This window comes from Ambystoma mexicanum, chromosome 14 (genome assembly GCF_040938575.1).
Source record: "Ambystoma mexicanum isolate Mex_15411 chromosome 14, UKY_AmexF1_1, whole genome shotgun sequence".
NCBI classification, from domain to species: Eukaryota; Metazoa; Chordata; class Amphibia; order Caudata; family Ambystomatidae; genus Ambystoma; species Ambystoma mexicanum.
Window position 1 is genome coordinate 144,850,441 of NC_090940.1, and position 21,391 is coordinate 144,871,831.

Genomic DNA, 21,391 nt, shown 5'->3' on the forward strand with positions numbered 1-21,391 from the left:
TAGCTAGCCTCCGGGAATCTAATTCCCTGGAATCAGCCAAGTGTTGTCTGAGCTCAGGAGAGCAGGCATCATAAATAGTCTCCAACATAAACAAATTCTTCATACCTTCATAAGTGTTCACCTTGTAACCCTTAATCCATCCCTCTAAGTTTTTCAAACATTCATTCACCCAGGTAGCCCAAGGGGTACCATCATGCTTTTTGAGGCTCCTAAACCTCTTAAGATACTGGGAAGGGGTCTTCCCAAACCTAGCTATCAAAGCTAGTTTCACACATTCATAGTCCTTCCTATCCTCCTCCCCCATCTCCATTACCACATCAGTTGCAACAGGGGGAAGCCTAGAGAACAACCAGGTGAGTAAGTCATTTCCTGTGATGTTCTGGAGCCCATGATTATATTCAAACAGAGACAACCAATCCAACACATCCAACTTAGGCTCATACATACCAACCAATTCTTTAGGCATCCGGGGTCTTTTAGGACTGGAACTTCTAGAGGAGCCAGAGAGAGAAACATTCTCAACAGATAATTTCTTCATTTCTAAGTCATACTTGAGCTCCATTTCCCTTAGCCTTAGTTCTTTGTCAGTTTGAGCATTAAGTTTCTTATACTCCAATTCTAGCTTCATTTTCTCCAGTTCAAAGTACTGAGGACTAAATGTGGGACCTGGTAAAGGTCCAGTAGGTACAGCAGGTAGAGCAGGCAGAGGCCTAGGGGGGACAGTTACAACAGCCTCACCCTCCTCTTCTGACTCTTCCTCAGAAACATCAACATTTTGCTCCATGTTAACTTCAACACTGTCATCTACAGTCGCTGGAGTGGTAGGTTCCTCTGAACCATCACCCAGACTTTGGTTAGCTAACAATCTTTCAATCAGCTCCATTTTCTTGCCCTTAGTCAGGAGATCCTTATGTTTACAGAGCACTCTTAAACAATCAGCAGTTTTGGCTGCAAGGGACTCTTGACTATAGCTTTCTATAACTGACATGTTAGAGGTTTTACTTTTTCAGTGCTAAGCTTTGTGGTTAGTTGCACTAAGGTATCTAAAGCACAATAAAATGTATACTCAATACAAATCCCACCGCTGTACACCAGTGTTAGGCAGAAACCTGTGCAGTTCCCTTGGGGAACACTGCAAAAGATTTAAGACTACAGGTAGAGCAGTAAACCCCTTTGGTAGCAGTCTGTACCACCCAGATTTACCTGGTAGCTGTGGCTGAGCAGTCAGACCTCTCTCAAGAAGAGTTAGGCAGTATGTAAAGTATACACAATATGTACCAAAACACAATAGCACAAGCAAACACTGACCAGAGCTTGGTTTCAAAAGTATATAGTTATTTATTTAAAATACACATAAGTTAAAAACACTCTAGCAAAAATATAGTAAAAGCACTTCAACACAGTTATACTGAAAGTAAATTCAATCCTTTCTCCTATCTAGACAACTCTAGGTTAACACCACTTAATTAAAACAGAGGTGAGTGCTTAACGTTAGATGACACTCTAGTAGTTTCCAAGAAAGGGAGAGAAAAAGCAGAAATAGGTTAGACACACCACTCTAAGGTCCAGAACACTTGCAATAGGCTTAAAGAAGAATAAAGTCACAGGTGAGCAAAAAGTCACTAGGCAGGGCCCACTCTTAGAGTAGCCGGAGCGAAAATGTGCCCAAGATCACACTGTTAGTTAGAGATTCAAAGTCTTGCAAAGAGTCAAAAAGAGTTTAGAGTGGCTCAGAAAGTTTAGCCAAAGTGTCCCAGGCACTCCCAGGTTCGAAAGCCGGGGACTAAATCTACCCCGTACAGTCGGTAGCAAGGGAAGCCAGGCGGAACACAGTACCTTAAGCGGAAAGGATCCTCCAGCGGTGGCAGTTGTTCCAGGCAGCGACAGCAAGGCTCGACGTCGGTCAGGGGAGAAGAATATCTCGCTGAAGAGCAGAAGAGAAAGGTCGTAGCACTGCCCGGGAAGAAACCAGCCGCGGAGTCCTCCGGTTAAAGGGTTGGTACCGACTTTCGCGGTATGGGGGTAAAGTGTGGTATTCCGGATGCCGGGGTGCTTGGCACAGGCAAGGCGGCCACGAGATACCTCAAAGAACGGAAAGAAGGCGAAAACTGGTTGTCCCCACCAGTCAAGGGAAGGAGCCACTCCGTTAAGAGTTCTCCTCGGTCGTCGGGAAAAAGTGGTGAGACGGTTCAGCAGGGCTCCACCGGGTGGTGTCGTCGAAGCAGGTCGGCTCAGCTCTTCCCTCGTCGGATTCTTGGTCCTGTGGCGACTTCTGAAGTCCCAGTCCCCAAAGCCCTGCTTTTATGCAGCAAACCCCCATTCACCCAGCCTAGCTGTCACTCAAACATGCTAAGTGGTGAGCCGGGCGGCTCACCACTTGGGCCAATCAGGACGGAGTGCGACTTGAGTTACCAAGGTAACTCAGTCCAGGGTGCCTAAATCCCCCTCCACCCCTCCTAAGTACCCCAGACAGAGTGGCACCACTTTGGAGGGCTTCTGTGGAGAAGCCCGCCAAAAGTGGAACAAAGGGCTCCACTTTGGGTCAGAGTTACAGAGGCGAACACCAACGCCATTTTAGAATCAAGTTTTGGCAAAAAGTCCCAACCGGAGTTATAAAAATAAATATATAAACCGGCGGTATGTTTAAGGCTACCGTAAATAAATAATTAAATGTGTTAGCCTAAAACAATGGGAAATCCCATAGGGAAATATTCGCGGTCGAATATAAAAAGTAGTTTCCACTGCCACCAGCCAAAACTCGATCAGGGGGGACGGAGACGTGCCCCCTCGACTAACAGACCCTGGGGCAATCGAATTGCCCCAGCCAGTACGTCCACAATATGATGGTTTGTACTGGTTCTGTTCAGGATTCAAGACTAGCAAAGTCTTTGGTGACTTTACATGCCCTGGGAGACGGTAGTCAGTCCCAGGGTATGGAGTCTATGTTGGGGAGTCCCTAGGACACCCCTGGGTCACGGCACAGAGGGTGCTGTGTGACCCACATCACAAAAATACATGAGGCCCTATGGAGTAAAAGACCCCATAGCCCATTCAACACAAGGTTTAACCAAGAAAACACACTTCAACATGTCCAAGAGTGAGGGTAAAAGAGTCTCACTCTTGGCAGGAGAAAAAAATTAAACCCCAGAAATCCAGCAAAGCTGCTGGGGGACTCACTAGGTAGGGAAATTCAGCCTAACCAGAGAATTCTCCCTAACACTCCTCACGGCGGAAACCAGGGTATATCAAGATGAATTTAACCTTGGGTGGGAGTCCTCCAGTGTTAGATACCTAGGAGTGATGCTCTTCCGAAATTGCGAAGAACTGTTTCACGATAACTACAGGAGGACCATAGAAGTACTCCGCAAAAAAAAAAAGATAGTGAGGTGGCGACACCTTCCACTCACGCTCCTGGGATGCATATCCATTGTCAAAATGATTATACTCCCCAAACTATTGTACCTCTTCGTTAATGCCCCCTTACTGTTGTCGGGTAGCTTCTTTCACTACCTACGAGGATTGATCCTAGATCTACTGTGGGCGGGGAAACCAGCAAGAGTAGCCTATGCAACGCTTGTACAACCAATGACCAGAGGGGGCCTAGCCTTACCAGATTTCGAACGTTACTTCTGGGCAGCACAGGCACAATTCCTGGGTCACTGGTACGCCACACACTTTGTACGACCGCATGTTCAGGTTGAAAGGGCACTGATAGCCCCCAGTTTACTGCAGGCAGTGATCATTGGAGAGCTCTCTCACCCGGCACGCTGAATGTAGTTCTAATCACAAACGCGATATGAAAGGGGATGGCCAAGAAGGGCGGCTGCTGCAGCTTGTACTCACCTCTCCTAACAGCGAAACACATCCCCGGGCTGGCCATAACGAGTGAGCAGGTATATCTGCAGTGGGTGGGTAAGTTACAAATAGAGACCTTGGGTGACTTGTTTGTGGATGGGGTGTTCCTCACAGTTGAACGAGCAAAAGAGAGGGGAGGTGACTCGGCACTCAATGTTTTTCTGCATTATTGGTTCCGTTACTTTCAAAACCTTCTTTCCCTCATTCCCAGCACAACCACTGGTGAACGGCGTGATCCAGTTACAAGGGGAGGGCCGATTGAAATCACAGATCTATAGCGACTTGATCCTAGACGGGGCTGGGGGAGATAGAGACCCCGAAGAGAAGGTGCGAAATAACCCTAGATGACCCGATTGAAGAACCCGACTGGGCTTATATACTGAAGCAGTCCCAGAAGGTCTCCCTTAAGTCCAGGTATGAACTCATTCACTTTAACTTCGTGCACCAAGTGTACCACACACCAGCCAGGTTACACAAACACTTCCCCACCACTCCGGACGCATGTGTTGGATGCAGCCACGCCCCGGCTGGCTTCCTCCATCTGGCGTGGGAATATCTGAGGGTTCTCTCGTTCTGGTCAGAAGTGCTGTCAAGAATTTCATTGATTGCTGGGGAATCACTGGAAATAAACCCATTTGTAGCACTGCTGGGATGCCCAAAGGCCCCTACATCCCGCAGTAAGGTGACTAGTGGGACTGCTGTTGGTCCTGCCACGTAGGAGAGTGGCCATGGCCTGGGGGAAGGGACATCCCCCCCCAATGTTCAATTGTGGCTCCAAGACATCACCTACTGTCATGACACTGAAGCTGCGTTCATCAGGTCCCTCCCCTTACATGCGTGGCCGTCCCCTCCCACCCCCCAAAGTTTGGGCCATTCCATTCAATACCTCATTACCATTGCAGACTGATAAAAGGAAAAAGAACTGATAGCGTTGTTACATACTTCTGTTTCTTGAAACTGTGACGCCTATGCGCTGCTTGTAATTGTGTACACCTTGAGGTGGCCTGGGACTGGGGGGGAATCAGACTCCTGTTTGGGTTGTTGTTGATAAATGCAAAAATAAAGTATTACAAAACAAAAAGAAATTATTGAACTGCAGGGGCAGGCAGCCCAGGAAGAGAGTGTTGTGGCAAAAAAGGGAATGTATGCAATCGCCCACCGATCTTCTCTGGAGACTGGTCAACACAGGTAAAGTAGTGATGCCCCAAGAGTTGGTAATAGTTGCTTTTGAGCAGCCTATCACCGCAGACAATGTTTTTGTAGCGAACTGTACTACAAGTATCTGTATAATAGAGTTCAAGATCTAGATCTGTTCAAGGGTTTCTCTCAGTAAGAGAGGGGAATTATGGAACATGTGGTCCTTATTTGAGTGTGCCTCCAAAAGGGTCTTAGAAACCTCTTCTTCGAATATGTTGTTAAGAGTACTTCTTAGTATTGTTGGGTCCAAGCTTGTAATTTCACTACACATTCCATGTGACAATGACCATGTCACTTTGTCACAGCAGAAACATACAGATGAAGCCAGGCTTGTATTGATATAGGGCTAGTGCTCTGTATTTAACTGTGCTATGTGAAAGCTAGTAAACATTTGCTGTCTAAACCCAGAGAGGATTTTTTAAAAGTCACACTTTTGTTTTTTAGGTAATCTATACCACTCCTGGACATGTTCAAAGTTGCAATTTAGCTATACATTCAGGGCCCTGTATAATACGAGGCAAACGTTGAGGACTTTGCTTGGCAGATTACCTCGTTCAAGTGTTCTCTGGCTTTATCATGCGCACCAAATAAGGACTATGGTAATGGGTCTTGTCTACGTTTACAGTATAGAGGCACCATTTTGGGGTATCTGTTTACTAAGCACAAGTAAATCTGAAGCAGATTGTCTCCATTTAGACCATAGGGCGAGCAGCTTCAGCAGCACTATGCAAAGCTATGCAATACCCTAAAAGAAACATGACACATAATTTTCTTTGAAATGTTTAATTCCGTTCCCCTTTGCATTATTTAGGTTTCCCTTGTAAATTTGTTAAGATGTTTGCATCTGGATTTCCAGAAGATTGGGAAGATCATGTCAATAACTACTTGAAGGAGAAAAGCAGGTATTTAATTTGTGCATTTCATTGATATCTTCAAATACTGAAAACTGTATTTGGTTTCATGGCTTGTCTATCTTGTAAGTTAGGAATCTGGCTGCTAAATAGTCTTTCTTTGTACATGGCTTCTTCTATAGATTCACAGGTTTGGTTTGTGTGGGGGAACAGATTGATTAAAACTGAAATGTTTTTGTGTTTCCATGTGAGTGAGATTAGTAGTGAGTGTCTGAGAAGCTACTTAGCCCCTCAACCAGGGTTGTACGCTGTCTGCCTTTCTAGGGAAAACTCTCTGGGCACTATATATAGCATCTCAGTCTTTGCCAATGACCTTTAGGGCCCGAAGTCGTGGGTGCTTACAGCAAGACTGAAATTCAGAGCCCTTGTTGTGCTCTTGCGCTCATTGCTCCAAGAGTTAGTTACTTGGCTATAAAACATTATTTAAATTAGTGTGGTTTAATTGCTATGGACTGGGGACTTTTCTGTTGGTTAAAACCACATCAAACACTTTTACTTTAAGAAGAGATCATTCTTGCATAGTTGCTTTAGGTTATTAGTGTTAGGGACAGAGGTAGATTTTGAGACATGACATTGACATACTTTTTAGTTTTGGACTTCTGACAACTACACTAGTTTTCTTTGAGGTAGGGAACCCCCTTCAGCTTTAAGGATAGAGAGGCGTTTTCCCAACCCTTTCTTGATTAATAAAAATCTATACCCAACAATATGCCACCATTGTGTCTGAGCCTTACTTCTGCACCCTTACACCAGTCTGGAGAAGCCTGATTGTCATCCAAAACATACTTGGAGAAGAACATCAATATGCCTATTCTCCTCCAGGCAGACTTATGGTTATCCCAGTAACTTGTTGCCAACAAAGCGCTTAGCCCCTACATCTTCCAAATGTTGGAGTCAATCAATCTACGTGATTTAAAGTGGCAGTCGATGTGGCCACTAAGTAAACGGAGAACAAATCGACATTGAGACAGATCCAAATGGGGAAAGAATGTGCAGTGGGAGCGTTTGTCCGCAAACCCTGGGAGAAAAAACAGTGCTCCAACACCAAAGGAACCAACACAGTGTCTGACCCTGGTGGACACTGGATTCACTGGGAGCACCAACTCACTAAAACCTCTATGCAGAAGCAGAGACTCAAACAGCTTACAGATAGGAAGAAGAGACAACACAGCTTCCTTAGTCAGCCTGGCAGAGCCCCATTCTGGTCCACCTGGAAAATGAAAGAAAGTTAGAGGTGGACTAGGAGACATGTCCCTCATCCCAGAAGAGCAGGGGATGTCTCTTCTATCATCTATAAGACAGGAAGCTTTCCTAGCTTTAAAAACACAACACTGTCTCACTATTCACATGAGCGTGGTTTCAAACACTCTTCATCTCCCCCCTTTGACCAGCACACATTCACCCTGTAAGAGCTAACACAGATTTCTGAAATTCCCATAAACATAAATTGTGGGCATCGATGGTATTTGGTTCATGTTTTAGCAAACATTTGTATATCTAGCTCCCATCTGTGTTCCCACACGCCTCTGGTGCAGCGCAGCTTCACTTTATTGGGCGCTACTTCAACTTTGCGTCTATCAAATAATTATGTAGACCTGATCGGTCAGTGCATTAAACCTCCGACATCATTTTCAGATTATTTATTTCACCACTTTTTGCATGTTGATGTACTGGTTTGTAATGGTTTCAGTACAATGGTAATTATCAAGCTGCAATACTATTGGTTATAGGTAAGCAACGTTTCTTTTAAGTAGTCTGGATTTTATAGATTCCTATGCGTTGCATACATTTTAAAGCAAAGCTCTTTGCCAAACACAGGTGGAGCAGGTATGATTTGAGGCACACAAGTGGTTGCAAGTACGTTCTTCGGAACTGTCTGTGAAACCAATGGTTGCTGTCTGGACTTTATGTCGATGTGAGAAATGGAGGCAAAACCCTCTTTTGTGAGGGGGCCTGACTCTAGAGGGTTAGAGAGGAATGTCAGAGGAGAGTGAGAGTCAAAGGCTACCCTAGTCATGGACGTAAAGGGGGGGTCACCTATGTGGTGGCAGCGGAGCTAGATGGTTGCTAGCTCAAAGGAGATCACCGGGAGATGAAATATCATAAAGACAAGTTTTTATTCAGACTAACACGAGAAACATATTTAGATAAATAGACATGTGCCTTAGGTAGCACGTAGGATATGCATAGTGGAGTACATTGTGGTATGCATATTGGTGGGTTAGTAAAAACAAGTGACAATTATTTAATGTATTGCTAAATTAATTCAAGTAGCAATACACTCACATTGTCGACATACTGGTTGGTGGTGTTTCTGGTCGGTGCTTTGTTGAAATAAGGCAGTGGCTGTTTTTGGTTTGAGCAGCGCTGCTATGGGGGGCCGAACTGTCTTCAGGACATTGGTTGTGGTCAAGACGCTGTTACATGAGGTGGCGTGCACCTAGAGGTTGAAAAAGTAGATTAGTTTTATGGTGATCAGGTGAGGCCAACTATTGGAAAAACGCTGCGAGAAGGTGGACCTACCGAGGTTACTGTGTGAACGCCATGGCAAAAGTCTTAGTTTGAGCCAGCTGCTGATAGCTGAGGCGGCTGGCGTTCGGTCTGCAAAGTCAGATGCCGAAATCTAGATTTAGAAAAATATCCAATGGGTAAATTTGGATCGGGAATAGATCGCGATAAATTGGAAGATCGAGTAATTGTGAGAAGTGATCAATAAATGAGACACTGGGGGTGGTTAATGGTGCTAGCCACCAAAAATCTACTGATGTGGTTGGCAGGAACGTTACTATGATGCAAAATGCGGTGTGGAATTAATCTAATAGATATGCCACGTGTAGCGTGAGGAGTATAGTATACTGAGTGGTGTTGGCCGCGCTCTATATTTCGCATGGCTAATAAGTGCCTATGAGGTTGGTTGCTGTGCCAGTGGTTCATAAGTGACACTAGTAAAATCGTGTTCAGGACGTATTTAAACGGCTCTGTGCAGCGCAGTGATGCATACGTGAGGAGGAGCTGTCTTAGTTACGTGGGGTATGCTCTATGGTGCGTGATGTGATCTGTAAAAGAAATACAGATGGAGTACAAGACGCTGTACGGAGACAGCGAGTCGCTTACCTCTTCAATGGAGCGGTGTCCGTGAAAGGGTCGCTTCGTTTGGCTGCACGCATGCGTGCTGAGGGAACGCTTATTTATTCAAAAGGCAAAAATATATTGGGCATCTTTGCACCATGGGCCGCACAGTAGGCGCAAGGGTGGACTGGGAATTAAGAGACCCTGGAAATAATTGTCGCCTATATCACACATTTTGAGCAAGCCCAAACCTTTTCCTATGAGAACATTTGGAAATGAAATAATTACCGCACAAAATAGGCCAAGGGTGCAGAGGCCTACAGAGAAATCTCCAGAGTTCCCTATAGGCCAGTCTACCCCGAGTAGTCGTGTTTTTTCCAAACCTTGATCACATTGAATCTCCAAACATTACAACTTATTATAGTGCAGTTTTCACCCATAGCGACCTGCTACTTGTCACAGCTACGAATGTATCTTCCATTTGGAGGAAAATCAATTGTATAAGGTTGTCTTGCTGACAATAAATGAATGCTGCTGAGATTTATCGCATTTGAGAAAAAAAGACTGTAATCTCAAATAACCCCTTTCCTACCCCCATCCTCACTGCCTAACCACAACTAGCAGTGCACAAACCCACCAAATTTAGAACTTACTGTGGGCCACTGCCCTGGGGCTTAAGGAAGGCCAACGTGGTGTATGAACCCGGCCAGACAGGCAATCACTGGGGTACTCTTTAGACATTCAAATGGAAGTGTGGACTTTGTTACATCCATAGTCCGGTTTGTGGTTATTCCAAAGGATATGTCACAGAGTGATTTGGTAGCTTAGTATTCAAGTAAGTGGTTACAACCGAGATGATAGTCAAGGAGAGGAGCACGCAGCTGCATCACTCAGCAAAGGGTATCAAATAATCCAGGAAGGAATGAGCCTCCTGGGTTGTCGCCGCCAATTAATTTTTTTTATTTTTTTGTTCTTTATTTTTTTTGTTTTCAACATGAACAGCTTAGCATATTGATGCCTTTATCTCTAAATCTGTTTATCACTTTTCCCACTGAAAAAGAATGGCCCAGCCTTTGAGTGATTGCTGTAAAATTCAGGTAAAAGTAAATCCTTGCTTCATGTTATCACAATTCTCCTAGATCTGATGCTGGTCTGTCTCGGTAATTCAGTAGGCAAACAGTTACAGGGCAAGGACTCTGCTCCATTTGGAGGGTGGCTGCCAAGGGTCTATGGGGCCTCACAATCAGAAATTGCGATGATAGTGGAGGATTTAGTTGAAAGATTCTATAAAGGATTCCATGTTGCTTGTATTGGGTTTTTTAGGGAGGCCAATGATAGTCACCTTATTCCTGCGGGAACTCGCCTCAAAGTCTTCATCCTACCTTTGACAGACTTCATGTCAGAGTGGAGCTGCTGCACTAATGTTGTCGGATGTCCCCATCTTCTAGTTTACCAATGTGGGTTTCCATTTCTATGATCCACCTGCTCTCCTCCTCAGTCCTCTGCTGCATCATGCCGACTTCGTAAACCAAAATACCTCATGGAAGGTACTCTTATTTGCCTTTTCCTATCCCTAAAAATTTCACTACTCTCTACTTTTTCACATACACATGGAGGTTATACACTTAGGCCTTTTTAATATAAAAATATCAAAAATTGTTTATTTTAACAAACACATTTCTCAAAAACAACAATGTTTTTTGTTTTTTCAGAAACAACAATTTGCTCACATTAAAAATAACTTGGACCATAATATTGTCTTTTGCTAACTTTACAACTAAGTTTAAAGTGCTGGGGTTAGTGGCACATTTCAATTCACAATTTAAAACGCTATTTGTAGTATTGCACTTGTCTAGATTGACTCTATCGCTTATTACCAAAAGATAACACAGCCACCCTTATTCCATACTCAAGTAAGCTGTTAGGTAGCCTGAAGGATGCAAACATCTATAGTACTCTTTCATTATGTGCTGACGAAAATCCTGTCTTGACCACCCATAATTTCATGCGCAATACATAACGCTCAACAAACTCTCGACACAGGTGTGTTTCGGCCTTCTTTAACAGGGGGTACTCTCAATCAGGAGCACCTCCATAGTTCTTCCATAGGCCTTCATCAGGGCAAAGGTTTCAAACCCCACAATGTATCTGCCACTGTGCTCCCATCCCAGAAGAGATTTCTGTTCCAAAGGTGCCTGCAGGTAAAACAAACTTCCTAAAAAAAAAAAAAAGCGTCCAAAAATGCAATTAATGCCGTTCAAACTTATCTATTTCTCTTTGTCAATTCATTTTTACCCTAATCAAATCAGTGTCTGGAAAAAAAGAGAAGTGCAACACACGTCTGTGTCACCCTTTAGATCTCCCTGCTTGTGTTATTATACCAAGCTTACATGAAATGAAGTGAAATACACTTACTTCACCTATCAAGCGTTTAGTCTTGCTGGACCATCTTTCACATGGTGATTGAGAGTCCTAACTCATGGTGAATATCCTCTCCCATGTGGCTCCCTCCTAGATGCACGATAGGGAGGGGAAGGCCCTTCTCTCTGCTTGCTTTTAATCTACTGGATTAACCTTAAATTGTTTTTCTCAAAACACATTTGTACCAATAAATGTCTTGGCCAAGTTCACAATGTCCACAATGGCGTAGCGGGGGCTGCGACCTTTGCATGGGCCATGGCATGTCCTGGGGGTGGGTCCAGCCTCCTGAATCTTCTGAAAGAAATCGTTTAATTCAGAAGTCGTAGCTCGACTTCTGAAAGAAATGTTTTCTTTCAGAAAGAAACACTCCGGTTGCACCACGGGATGAAGGACCATTCCGCTGCGCAACCGGAATGGGTCATTGTAATGGAGGTGCCTCCTCCTGCGCTTGTCAAAAAAAAGAAAGCAGGGGCCTCTCCCTGCTTCCATGTTCCTGTCAGCATGGCGATGCTCAGGGAGCTTAGGCGTATGCCTGCCTGAAAGAAGAGCCCTCGCGCCGGCAGCAGGTAAGAAAAAAAAAAGCTTTTCTGTAAGTGTGCGTGCATGCAAGCAAGGATGTTTTCATGTGTATGCTGGGTGTTTGTATGCATGTATGTGTGCATGTAAGGGTGAACTATGCAATGTATGTGATTAAGTGAGTATATGCTGGCTCTGGGCATGCATGTAGCTGAACTAGTAGTGGAAGTGGAAAAAAAGGAACTAGTACTCGGGTTGCATCCAAAAAGGAGGGTGTGGCATGGGGTCTCAAATAATTGGATTTCAAAGTCTACAGTAATAATGTTTCATGGTTTACTTTAAAAAACACAAATTGCATAATAAAGCCACATGACAACATGTAAATCTTTATAGCAACATGTTAAGCCAAAAGAATATCATTGTGCCTTCAATTTTCACATCCTGAATGGTAAACTTATAAATCCCAGAATGGAAGATAATGCCAACCTGAAAAATCTAGTTAATCACACTCTATGTTCAGTGATGTAAGACATGTAATAAAATAAGTTGTGTAATAAACAAAGATAGATATGCAGATTCTGTGTCACAAACTTCCAGCACGTTGTTATTTCTGATGTTGAAGACATTTGTTTAGTGACTTAAAGCAATTTTGTTTTGCTTGTCAAAACAAATCTTTAAATAGGCGCTTTGTGTTGCTCACTTTAACTATCACAGATTTGACAAGGTAACTGGTGTTTTGCGGGGTCTTTGAGTTGGAAATGCTCCATCATGCATATGAAAGGCTCTGCCGGTAATGAAAGAAATGTGGTTGCAACCTGAGCACCTTAATAACCTGCAGATGCTCATTTCTTCTAAAAGAATAGTCATCATGGCAGTAAAGTGTGTAGAAAACATGAGACATATATACAGCTTTGTACTGTTTCATTGTCTGTGTTTGGGTTGTCCTGGCGTGCAAAGAACTGCTTTCAGATGTTTTGGAAGGTGATATTGCTGCACATATTGAGACTCTAAATGCACAGCATTCTGGATATTCGCAGCAGTAAGGGGCAGAGAGCTTCCTCAACTTTGGGGGGTTTGAGCCTTGGGTTTACACTGGCGCTCTGGCAAGAACATATTTACCAAAGCACAACTCCATCTTGTTTTGGCCGAATACATTCCCTGCAGGAGTGTGTGTGAGTTTTTGCTGAGACGGGCGTTGAGCTGGGCCGGTATGGGCTGAGGGGCGGGATTTTGTGGCGGGTCGGGTGGTGTTGGTGGGTTGCGGGTGGGGTTGTCCATTTTTGTCGCATCCATCCATGATAAAGCAAGCTTCAAGCATGATATATTAATACCTGGCTACACTGGCATTTGTGTGCAGGCAGTCTAGCGATTCCTTACTGTGGCATGACATTTTGTTCTGGGCATGTGTGATAAAGCAAGCATGATAAGTGTTATTAGTTTGCTAGACTGGCATTTGGGTGCAGGCAGTCTAGCCATTGCTTACGGTGGCATGACCTTTTGACTGGAGAGCCATCCATGGTTAAGCAATCATGATATGCTATTACATGATGTCTTATTACGTGAGTAGACTGGCATTTTTAAGCAGCATGTTTGGACATGTTTTCTTATTGTGGCATGGCATTTTGATTGGAGAAGTCACAGGATTGTCTTCTGTGGGGATACTGGCATATATCGGCGAGCCAGCCTGGACATATTTTCATATAGTATCATTTCTGCCATTATGTGCAAACTGAGTATGTTCTTTTCTTATGTGAATATTGGCATATACATCGGTGCTGCCAAAGTGGACATTTATGGGCACAGCCAACCTGCACATGTTTTAATACTGGCATACACTGTGGACAAAGGCATTATGGAAATTCTGCATCTGTTGGATTTTTGGGTTAAAAGAATTGCTAATTGTCTGGCTTTTTAACCAGTTTTTCAAAGAGTGTGCTATATAACACACCATTTCAACCTGGTATTGAAATCTATTTTTCGGGGACGGAGGCGCCCTTCCTTACCCCGAACCAATTATGGTTGGTTCGGACTCCCTTACTATGCTTGCATGCTCTGGCATGTTTCTGGGAATGTTTAGACTCCTCCAGTTAACTCATCCGCCAGTGGGTGAGTGGCTGGTGGGTGAATGTCTATGAATGTGTGCATGCAAGGGGCCACAGCCTTATATCATTAATGTTTTCTTACATATGTTACTGGTATTATTGAGCAAAAGCAACTTGTTTCATGTTATTACATGGAGGAGGTGCAGGGGTTTATAGACCAATAGGGAAGGCAGACTGGACATTTTCTTTCTTTGGCATGGCATTTATTACTCACATAAGGGGCAAGGTCAACATAATGTGTGTTCTTACATGGGGAGGGTGGTGGCACGTGTGCAGTCAACAAGTATGTGTTTTCTTACTTTGGCATTGCATATTTTATTGGTGTTAAAGGTAAACTGAACATGAGGAGTCTTCTTACATATTGGGTAGAGACACATGTGCAGCCAAACAAGGAAATGGTTCCTTACTGTAGCATTGCATGATTTACTGCATTGAAGTCAAAGTCAACATGAGTATTCTCTCTTCTAGATAAGGGTGCCTGGTAGACCATAGGTAGTAGACAGAACTGTAAAGATCAGATTAACTTCTAATCTCACGACTTCATTTTTAATGAATAAATAATTTTATTGCAATAATATAAATTCCCATCTTAAAAATCCATTTATAGATCACTGTAACTTTGTGTTCAACTTTATCACGAGTACATCCACATCACACTAGTCCTGCATCCTCTTATTCACTCAGTCTCACTCCAACATCAGTTGTAAACATTATACATACATCTACACTTTTCTTTTTAAACAGGGCTTCACAATGAAAATGTGTTTTTCATATCACATTACACCTCATTGCTTTCTACCAATGTGTCTATTGCTTAACACCCAAAAAAGTCGTTGACCCGTGTTTCAGCCAGAATATATGAGCCCTTTATTGTGGCCCTTTGGTGCTCTGGCCTTCTTCAGGATAATAGTGGATGCTGTACTGTGTTCCACTGCTTAAACTCGTGTACTCGTGGCTATCTATAGAGCAAACCCAAATAGCTATTATTAAAAACAAGTTTGGTCTTTACTTCACCATTTTGTCTTGAATAAATCACTTCACAATTGATGTCTCATACCTATGAAAATGAGGTACATACCTCAACAGATTGAGCTCTGGACCTCACCTACTGTAATTTGTCCTGCTCAGGTGACTTCCTCATTTGAAAATGAGCCCACCTAATGGTACAAAGATACAGGGAACAGAAAAGAAAATTATCAAGTTCCTGCATCTATCTATACACAAATACAGCAGTTAATGTCCTATTGTGACTCCGATTACTTATGCAGCACTGAAGCTTAGCTTAATTTTGCTTCATGTATGGGCTGCTTCCCCGTCTTCTCAATTGTGGTTAAAGGTTGCTGTCTGTGTCAGGATTTTATCTAGAAAATTGTAATCGCTTTACATAGATTTGCTAACCTAACACTTTCTGTGTCTAATATTGAGCTCTGCTATGGTCCTTGCTTACCTCTATTTGTGTGCTCTGACACCCAGTGTCCGGGTCATGGGCACTCAATATGCCTAACTGATCACAGGTCCCCGACATGAACAACAGACTACCTATGATCAGTCAATAGACATAGAAAGGGTATTTGCACATACTAGCCAGTCAGGTTATCTTTTCTGTGTCGTAGGGAACTAAAGAAATTGTCTAGCGTAAGGAATATCCTAGCGCTCACAGTGTGTATTTCCACTGAAAAAAGTTTTATTTTCAAATATTTCTTTTTTTTAAAGCAACATTTTATAATTCTTCACGCATGGAGCGAATTATCATAAACTAGTTGAGACCCTCTCCTGCTGGTGGTGCAGATTGTGTTTTACTGGTCCCTCCTGTGACATCATATACAGGGCAAACTGCTGGAATTACCCAGACCAACAGACATACGTATAGATATTTGATATACGGTCTCACTCTGCCTAGATACTGCAACTGTTGCTTTTCACTGGTGGGCCCCTTTCTGGATGTACTCCCCCACATCTTTCGTGAATATCAAGTTGTCCCATTCGACTGAAATATTAAGTCCTTTGTTCACTGTGTTTTAAACGATAAATCCATCTTTGCTCCAATTTATGCAACAGTGAGGCCATGTTACCACCTCGTGGATTCCTTTTTATGACCTGCAGGATAATCCAACGCAGTTCTTTTTCTGTGTGAACCTTTTTCACCAAAAAAAAACATCTTCCCATTTACATTTAGAGGTGTGTGAGGGTGCGGCCCTGGGAGCATGCGCTACCCTAACTTCTGCCCTCCGGCACCACACCTCAGTCCCCTGTTCCGCATCGACTGGAACGGGCCGATTTCACCAGCGCTCTTGGGTTTGGCTTCGGCCATGTAATACCACATGCTCTTTCCCAGATACTTTCTTCTGTCTTTTTGTCTTCTTTTATCAATCAGGTACTTGGGCCTTTCGTGCCACGCTCCTCCCTGGCACATGTCGGCTTCAGCAGGTGTCCTGCCTGCGAGGGGCTCTTCCCTACATCAGATCCCCATGCCCTTTGCCTCTGCTGCCTTGGCCCCTACCATGGATGGGAATGTTGCACTGCATGTGACACACTCTCCTTGCATGCCCTGAAGAATAGACTGGCTAGGTGGAGTGAGCTCTTTGAGAGGTCGCCTCCAGAGGACCTGAAGGACTTAGTCAAACATCGATCAAGGCCCAAGGTAGGGCCACTCTTTTCCAGCGCACCCCGCAGGGGGAGACTCCTTTCCAAGGAAGCGTCCGAGCGGGACGAATCTTTCAGGTTCTCATACCAGCATGAATACCGAGGCTAATTCAGCTACTGGCCACCAAGCCGAGGGCTCTAGACTCTCCCAAAGATGGTGCTGAGGGACCGGAAGGTCCTTTTACCGGGTGTACACCCGAGGAGCTACGCCCTTGTACCAGCATTATGGCCGAGGGGGCGCCTACACGCAGTACTAAAGGCAACTTTGCTGAGGGCGACACGCCTACCAGGTCTCGGCCTGAGGTGCAGGGCAGGCCTCATGCTCCACCATCAAGGGTACTGGAGGAGGCTGGGCCAAGTGAGCCAAGCACCACGACTTCGGCACGTGGCATGCAGCTCGACAAGATGGCCGAAGCGCCAAACAAGATGGCCGCTCTTTCGATACCTCCACAAAGAACAGCACAGGAGGATGAACGAATTACAAGGTGGGACTGCGGTCAGCCAGGTACGTAGCCTACAGTTTATCAGCAGCGCAGGACAGGTTCCCTCTGCAACCTAGACGATATACGCACCGGCTCCAGCAGCTGCCCGCGATCTTGTCAATATCACCTGCCACCCTACCGGCCTGTGAGGACAGGTTCTTTGAAAAGTTCCTCACCCTCGTGAAATCGCCTCAGATGGGGGCCATCCTCAAGGATGCTATCAAGGACATGCTCCCTCCGGCCCCGCCGCCTGTGCCCATAGTCATTCCTCCTATGGCTCCAGTGCTGCAGGCCCCTGTGCAGCCAGTGCTGCCCACGCTGGCTCATTTGATTCCGGCTCCCATGCCCCCCACAGTTCTGGCAGTTTGTACCAGCCTCCACTACAGCCTCCGGCTCCGGTCTCTGATGACCCCAGCCCTCTGGCACCCAGCACTCATCCTCCTGCACCAGACCAGCCGGACGCTTAGGTGGACACGGTCGAGGAAGAAGACCCGAGCAATCAGAGGCAGGGGTGTTCACCTTGGTCCTCATTCTACGCCCCTCGGCTCCCAAACAGAGCTGGTCAACATTCCTCATTCTCTCAACTCAGACCTCACATGCTGGTCCGGGGACTGCAACCCGCGGACGGGCGACCCCTTCCAGCATCCAGCCCTGCAGGTCACCGTCACTACGTACTCCTCTCTCGAAGACTGGGGGGCCACCCTGGACAGCCACATCGTCCATGGAGTCTGGACCCGGCAGGAGTCTCATATCAACTGGCTGGAACTGAAGGCCGTTTGGCTAGCACTCAAAGCTTTCCTTCCGGTCATTGGGGGCAAGGTTGTCCTCATCCAGACAGACAAGTCCACCACCATGTACTATGTCAACAAGCAAGGGGGTACCAGATCCCCTCCGCTGTGCAGACTAGCCCTCAGCATGGAGTAATGGGCCCTGGAGAACATAATCTACCTCACGGCTGTCCACCTTCCGGGGGAGTCCAGCTTGGAGATAGACAGGCTCAGTGGGCTGGGAGCGGACAATTACAAGTGACAATTGAACGATCAGGTGCCGAGGGAGATCTTCAGCAGATGGGGGCATCCTTGGGTGAATCTCGTGACTCCTGGGACAACAAGAAGTGCCAGCAGTTTGCGTCCTGGCAGGGACAAGGCCCTGGCTCCCTGGGCGACTCATTTCAGATTCAGTGGAACACCATGACAGCATATGCCCTCCTCCCACACCACTTCTCCACAGGGTGATCTGCAAAATAAAGGAATCTTGTCACCTCAGTATCATTCTGATAGCTCCATGGTGGTCGGTTAGACCTTGGTTCTCGGAGCTGCTCAGCCTCTCGGACAGACCACCCATTCACCTTCCGACGGGCACAGCACATCTTCTGCTGTAACAGGAGGCAGGGTCATCCACCCCGCGCCACAAAAATTAGCCCTCGTAGCGTGATTCCTGAGCAGGTCACGCTAAGGCACCTCAAGCTCTCACAGACTAACCTAAAGATCATTCAGGGTGGGAGGAGCAAGGCTACCGGGAGCCAGTACAAGAGTAAGTGGACTAGGTACTTCCTCTGAGCAGACTCTAAGGAGATCGACCCCCTTAAGTGCAAGTTGGACAATGTGCTTTCCTTCTCGGCTCACCATTCACACTCGGGCGTGCAGGTGGACACATGCCACACGTATTTGGCAGCCATAGGGGCCTACAGAAACTTGGAGGAGGAAGTCCTCTTCCAACCTGATAGTTAAGAGGCATTTGAAAGGCCCCGCCAGACTTTACCCGCCCATCAAAAAACCATACCCTGTGTGGGACATCAATGTAGTGTTGGGCACCTTGGCGCACAAGCCGTTCGAGCCAATGGCATCCGCGGACATCAGGCTGGCCACCATTAAGACAGCACTGCTAGTGGGCCTCAATTTGGCTTGCAGTGTCAGTGAGATCCAGGCTCTGGTGGCCTCCGAGCCATATACTACTTTTCACAAGGATAAGGTAGTCCTGCAGACACACCCAGCGTTACTACCAAAGGTACACTATCCTTTCTAACTAAATGACAAAATAGTTCTACCTACGTTCTTTGCTGAGCCTAAGGACGAGTCTCTGAGGGTTCTGCACTGTGTGGAAGTCCTAACCGCTCTGAAATTCTACTTAGACAGCACCATGGGCTTCTGCAAGTCGGATGCACTGTTTGTTACCTTCGGTGGGTCAAAGCCCGGTTATCAGGCATCCAATGCTTCTATAGCTCGGTGGATGGTCTTGGCCATCAAGGAGGCCTATGAGGGGCAGCACAAGCCACTTCCAGCTAACATGCACGCCCATGCGGCCAGAGCCAAGGCCATGGTCATCGCATTCCAACGCAGGTTCCATGGCAGGTCATAAGTAGGGTGGCCATCTGGGCGCCACCCCTTCAGCTTTCTGCAAGCATCACTGTTTGGACGCTAGCTCTAGATCAGACGCGGCTTTCGGACAGGCGGTTCTAAGAAACCTATTTGCTTAAGGGTGGTCTCCTCTCCACCCTAGGGCTGCATTCAGTTGTAATCGCCCATGCAGTTGGAGGAAAGGGCTTGGGACGTAAGAGTAATTAAAAGTTACCGTAGTGACTAACATACTCTTAATCCTTGCTCCCCTTTTGTCCATATGTCCCACCATCCTCCACCCTAATAAAACTGGTGTCATTAGGCAATGTTAATACATTGTCGACGCGTCTATGGGGACTGAGGTCCTCATAGATATGAAACATCACTTGTGAAGTGATTTATTTGAGACGAAATAGAGAAGTGAAGACAGAACAGAACAGAATAGTAGCTATTTGGGTTTGTTTTATAAATGGCCACGAGTACAGAAGAGTTTAAGCAGTGGAACACAGTACAGAGTCCACTATTGTCCTGAAGAATGCTGGAGCACAAAAGGGCCACAATAAAGGGCTCATATAGTCTGGCTGAAACACTTGTCGACTTCTTTAGTTGTTAAGCAATTGACACATAGGTAGAAAGCAATGAGGTGTAATGCGATATGAAATACAAATTGTCAGTGTTAAGCCCTGTTAAACAAAAGGGGATATGTATGTATGTATGTATGTATGTATGTATGTATGGCTACAACTGAGGTGGAGTGAGATTGAGTGAATAAGAGAATGCATGACTAGTGTGATGTGGATGTACTCGTGATGAAGTTGAACACAAAGTTACAGTGATATATAAATGGATTTTGATGATAAGTTATATTTTTGCACTACAATTATTTATTAATTAAAAATGAAGTTGTGAGATTTCTGTTCTGTCTACTACTTATGGGTCTTGATCTGTGTGTGTTATAAAACATGAGTATTCTTACCTGGTGGTGCAGGGGTTGGGCAAGTAATATGTGCAGCAGCAGCAACATGCTTTCTTCTTGTGGATACAAGAGTTTTACTGGCATTAAGGGCAAAGCAAAACAGAGAATCTTCATACCTGGGGATATTGGCAGTGCCAGCATGAAAATGTTTTCTTATGGTATCCTAACTGTGCATAATATTACTGGCCACACACACACACATTTGTCTGGTACCTTGGCTGGTACCTTTGGGTATCAGGACTCAAGAGCCAGGCGTAGCGACCTTGTTTTTACACTAGGTAAAGATTTAATGTTGATTAAAACACATAATTCCATCTTTCGCCTAGTGCAGTGTGCAGCATTTCCTTCCAGCAGCATGATCATGCACATTGTACATGCATGGTTGCCAAGGCATGCCCCGAGTATGGTGCGGCCCGTGCTTTGTTGCCGAGCTGGAAGGGAGGGCGACCCTCAGCATGGCCCGCAGGGGGGGGCGAGGGGCCCACATTTTGTGTTACACCACTGAATGCCCATAAAGGTACTGGGTTGAATACTTAGTTTCATTTAACTGTACATCATTCATGTTCTTTTGCCTCTCATTTCACGCCCCCCTGCACAACGCAGTCATTAAGTACTGTTTCTTTGCTAGTGCTCATGCTGTCTGGCCGAAATCAAGCTTTCGTGGCATCTCCGCTGCCAAGATCACTCGCAGGTTCTTCAGCTCAAGTATGAAAAAGCGCGTCTCATTTTGCTTCATTACCATGCCTTCCCTCTTTTCAAACTCCCATAGACCTAGGTGCACACTACTGGAAGTTCTGCATACGGTGTTCATCAAAAACGGTGGCCATCTTGGAAGTGAACCTTCTACAGTTCACAATCTTGGTGTATACACACAATTTACTGA

The 21,391-nt window shown here is 45.4% G+C and overlaps 1 protein-coding gene across 3 annotated transcripts in view; it reads left to right on the top strand.

The window, feature by feature from the left end:
• The window catches only part of MIS18BP1 (MIS18 binding protein 1), a 1,508,798-nt gene that overhangs the window by 680,739 nt on the left and 806,668 nt on the right, over positions 1–21,391 (top strand). For all 3 annotated transcript variants that reach the window (XM_069638746.1, XM_069638748.1, XM_069638747.1), the window contains exon 7: positions 5,864–5,954. In XM_069638746.1, the coding sequence (XP_069494847.1) occupies positions 5,864–5,954 (91 nt within the window). The remainder of the gene's footprint in view (positions 1–5,863; positions 5,955–21,391) is intronic.